Here is a 5,135-nt window from a genome sequence, read left to right on the forward strand (position 1 = left end):
TAAGCTCGCATCGAACCGCAGAACAACCTTGCTGTCCTTGAGTGCCAGTCACAAATTTTGGAATCGTATTTTAAGCAATCGCAGATCGAACGGCTGGATGCAGCCGACGACGGCCGTCACTCGTATTGGGGCAACGAAGAAGGACCGGCCAGAAGATGCAAGTTTCTTCAATTCATCAGTAAATTACGCAACTGGGCACCATAATCGTTTACCATTGTTAAAGCTACCTAAGTTCGACGGGAAGTATGGTGACTATATAAAGTTAATCACTGCCTTTACTAGTATGGTACATGATGACGCTTCAATATCTACTGTTGACAAAATCAACTACTTGCTTAGCTGTTTGTCTGAAGCCGCTCTGAGTGTCGTGGCCCCCTTTCAAGTGTCCGAAATAAATTATCCTAAGGCCTTAAAGCAGTTAAAGGAGCGCTACGATAAAAAGGTTTTGATTTTCATAGAGCCCATTTCTAGCTCATTTGATATCCAAATGATGAAGAGATCTGATCCCGCAGTTCTTCGTTGTTTTTTGGATACCGTTTCCGCGCTGCGTGAATCGTTGTTGTCGTTAGGAACGGAAGCAGATGTTATGAACGCAATATTAATTCATCTTGTTTTATTTAAATTAATGTAGATTCAAAATTATCCTACGATCGGGTTCAAGAATACTAGGTGTTGCCCACTTGGGAGGATTGTTACCGCAGTTTAAGCCGTCACTGTCAATATTTGGAGAGTAACGTTAAACGATCATCTGATGAGAAGCCAAAAAAAAGGCCCACACAGAATAGGAGAGCCTTTGTTGCGGCACAGGGTTGTTGTAAAAAATATTCTGCTACTGATCACGCTCTCACTCAGTGCCCTTCATTTAGTTCACTAGACTGGTAGGATAAATAGATCGAGATGTCGCGTTTGTCAAGGCCTACATTACACTATTCCTCATATAACTGCTCATCCAGAGCAACCAACACAGATTGTTGCCCACACTTCTCAGCAGGAACAGAAACCCACACATGCTATTTCCATGCTTTCGCGTCATTCGAGGCGCGCTTTAATTCCTACAGCAGTAGTGTTGATTAGGGATAAATTCGGAATATTTCAGCCAGCCAGAGCTTTGCTTGATTCAGGCTCTGAAATAATTTTCATCTCTGAAGAGTTGGCCAAGCTCCTTCAGCTCATATTCGAAAGACAGAAGTATGACATTTCTGGCATAAGTGATGTCAGACGCAGATGACATCTTCTGTCTCAACAAATATTCGATCATCGACTATCAGTAAATGAATGGCATTTACAATTCGCTGTAGCGAAAACAATATCGCTTAATCAGCCAGAGCGTTTCGTTGACACTTCACAGTGGAACATACCTACAGAGATTGACCTTACAGATCCAGGATTCTACATGCCTTTTTTGATTTTCTTTCAAATGGCCAAATTTCTCAGGGTCCTAGCATTCCTTGCCTGGTCAATACTTCACTTGGTTGGATCGTTGGCGGAAAGGTTTCTGATATTCCGCTATCACAAGTCGTCACACGCGACATGGCATGTTCCACGGAGCTGCAAGACGCATTAGAAAGGTTTTTTCTAATAGAGGAGTTTGATTCGCACCAGAATTGTTTCACCGAGGGGAGGAATACGAACGGCATTTTTTGGAAAACACAAAGTTTCTCACATCTGGACGGGTCCAAGTTTGCTTGCCCCTTAGAGAGAACCCTCATAAGCTAGGTAAATCTTTTGAAATTGCCAAACCCCGGTTTCTGCAAAATGAACGCAGGTTGAACCGCAACCCGTTGTTAAGAGAGATGTACGTGAAATTCATGAGTATATAGCTCTGAATCACATGCAATTGGCATCTGATTTCGACTCGCAGAAGACCCATTATGTAATCCCGCATCATGGAGTCCTTAGATCAGAAAGCACAACTACCAAGCTGCGTGTTGTGTTTGATGCATCGTGCAAAACAACGACGAACCTTTCTTTGAATAAGTTTTTGATGATTGGGCCAATTATCCAGCAAAATCTTATCTTAACACTTCTAGCCTTTCGCTTACATCGTCACGCACTTGTAGCGGATATCTGCGAAATGTATCGTCAGTTTGAAGTATCACCAGTCGATCGTATGTATCAACTTGTTCTCTGGAGAAAATCCTGTACTGCGCCTCTGGAATTGTTTCAGCTCAACACTGTCACGTACAGCATGTCCTGCGCACCATTTCTTGCAATCAGGAGCTTGAAATATATTGCGGATCACTTCTCAAAGCAGTTTCCCACCGGAGCAGCCGTACTTAAGGAAGAGATGTACGTCGATGACCTCCTTACTGGAGCAGACAGTGTCGAAGAACTTCATCTCAAGGCTGCAGAGGTCACCAGCATACTTTTTAAGGCTGGATTAGAGCTTGCAAAATGGAACACAAGCAAAATAGAAGGCAATGAAGCAGAGTTTTAATTCAAGGTTGATACCAAAGATGTAACGAAGACATTGAGCATGTCGTGGCAGCCCGAACTAGATGTGTTCTGTTTTAGGTATACACTACCTAAAATCACTGTCATCACCAAGCGGAGCATCGTTTCACTTGTGGCTCACATGTACGATTTGCTAGGGCTCGTATCACCAGTCGTTATTCGATGCAAAATATTGATCCAAGAGTTGTGTATGCACCGTCTAAACTGGGACGATCCACTTCCCTCTGAGCTTCAATCCCAGTGGAAGCGAATCGAAGAAGATTTGCACCATCTTCAAACCACCGAAATTGCAAGATTTATTAACTCGTCACCAAGAAATCTATCGGAAATACACGGATTTTCAGATACATCGCAGCGAGCTTATGGCTGTTGCCTATATCTACGAACAAACTTAAATGGAGAGTTTAAATCAATATTAATTATCGCAAAGTCTAAAGTGGCCCCAATAAAGGCAATTTCATTGCCGCGGCTAGAATTGTGCGCAGCATATTTATTGTGTCAAACATGGGCCAAGGTTAAGGAAAAATTCGAAAATTACATTAGTAAAGTTTTCTTTTGGACAGATTTAAGATTGTTCTACAGTGGCTAACCATACACACGCCCAGGCTAAACTGTATCGTCGCCAACCGGATTTCTGAGATGCAATCAATCACTTCAAACATTATTTGGAGGCACGTTCCGGGCAAGGACAATCCCGCGGACATAGTGTCAAAAGACTGAGCTTATGGAAACTATATGGTTTAGCATACCAAGCTTCTTACGTCAACCCTCATCTGGATGGCCTCAACCAGAGCAAATTCTCAGGACACCGAAGAAGAGTTGGAGCTGCGAAAAGAAGATGTATTCGATTACATTATCAACAAGTTCTCATCCTATCGGCGCATTTCGCGAGTCATAGCTTTTGTGTTGCGCGTCTTCAATGAAATCTGGCCAACAGGAAATTGAAAGTAGTCGATGTAATTCATACATCAGCAACTGAATTGCAATACGCGTGCAGCACATATCCAGCAGAAGACCTGCTGGAACGAAATCCAGCTGCTCAAGGAAAACAAGATTTTAAAACCCGAATTTCAAAAACTAAATCCATTCCTAGCAGCGACTGACGGATCAAACCGTGCCAAATTTCCTGTTCTTCTTCCAAAGGATCATTGCTTAACATTGAAATTTGTTGAATATCTGCACCGGCAGCACATGCACGCTGGACCAAAGGCTCTCATTGGAATTCTGAGACTCCAGGCTTGGATTGTAAACGCCAGAGAAATTGTTCGAAACATTGTACGGCGCTGCACACACTGTTACTTATAATGGTAACAAATAATGGGATCACTTCCAGGTGAACGCTTTCATTCACAATGACCTTTCTTTGTAACTGGAGTCGACCTATGTGGACTATTTGCCACATCATACCGCATTCGAAACAAAGTGCCATATAAAACATACATGGCCGTGTTTATATGCTTTTCGTCAAAAGTAATCCACATAGAACTCATTTCCGATCTGTCTACTAATAACTTTATTCTTTGTTTAAAGGGCTTCTTCAGTCGCATCTATTGTGACAATGCAACTAATTTCGTCGGGACACGATCTCAGCTCGAGGACTTTAGGCAGCAGTTGTTTGACGAAGTCAACACATTAAATGTGCATATATTCAGCAGCATCGTGGGAGGCCGCAGTGAAGTCCATGAAGATATTGATGATCAAAAACTTGGGCCACACTGGGCTAACGTACGAGGAGCTTCAAACGATTGCAATCGAGGCGGAGGTCATCTTAAACTCAAGACCAATGGCACCCCTACGAGGCACTTAGCCAAGCGCACCTGCAAATTGGGTCCTCTTTAATGCCTGTACCGGAGCCTTCAATTGACAAGAGCAGACCATCCTATCTTACGCAGCGCGTAAAGTACTTGAAGCAGCAGTTCTGGGAGCTATGGAAACGTGATTATTTACACACACTTCAGGCGCGCTCCAAATGGCTCAAACCCGATGCCAACAAATTGACCAAATTATAATAATTCACGAGGATAATACACCTCCCCAGGAGTGGATCCTGGGTCGCATCACCAACACGCATTTCGGAGCTGATGGATGAGTAAGAGTGGCCGAGGTCAAGGTGAAAAATGGAACCATTCGTAGATTACTCCTTGGATCATTCAACGAGCGGAGAATGTTCGATGACATCATAACTGAATGCCAATTTTCATTTGTTATTATTTGTTTATAAATAACTTTATTTAAAAACAGTTGATTAATTTGAATTCTTTGCTAGCTTGTACTACTTAATTACCCCTCACTGTAATAATACGTTTGTATTTCAAATTCGCTCTTATACATACAGCTGACAAATGTATATATCGCTCTTTGTAATCTCAAACTTGAACATTAAAATCAGTGCATATTAAAGATCGAAACAACTCGGACGTTTTACTCTGCATTAGGGCTGAGTCCGCACAATAAATTTTAATGGCCAGCAACTACCAAAGGAGATTAAATTCTTGTACTCAAAAATGGAGGTTCAGCCTTATGTGTATTTCGCGCAGTGTTTCAGGTGTTTCCGTTTTGGACATACCGCAAAACATTGCAAGGGACAGAAGAAATGTTTCAAGTGTGGTCTTGTGCACAAAGAAAAAGAAGCATGCACAAAAATTGAAAGGAAAGCTACGTGGCTACATCGCCATCTTGTT

At 42.3% G+C, this 5,135-nt stretch overlaps 1 protein-coding gene across 1 annotated transcript; it reads left to right on the forward strand.

Annotated features, from left to right (window-relative positions):
* Positions 1-3,801: 3,801 nt before the first annotated feature.
* LOC121467271 lies at positions 3,802-4,372 on the forward strand. The gene is made up of 2 exons (XM_041708585.1): positions 3,802-3,924; positions 3,985-4,372. The coding sequence occupies exons 1-2, from the start codon at positions 3,895-3,897 to the stop codon at positions 4,291-4,293; spliced, it is 339 nt and encodes a 112-aa protein (XP_041564519.1). The 5' UTR covers positions 3,802-3,894; the 3' UTR covers positions 4,294-4,372.
* The last annotated feature ends 763 nt before the right edge of the window (positions 4,373-5,135 follow it).

This window comes from Drosophila elegans, unplaced genomic scaffold, assembly GCF_018152505.1.
Source record: "Drosophila elegans isolate 14027-0461.03 unplaced genomic scaffold, ASM1815250v1 contig_293, whole genome shotgun sequence".
Lineage (NCBI taxonomy): Eukaryota > Metazoa > Arthropoda > Insecta > Diptera > Drosophilidae > Drosophila > Drosophila elegans.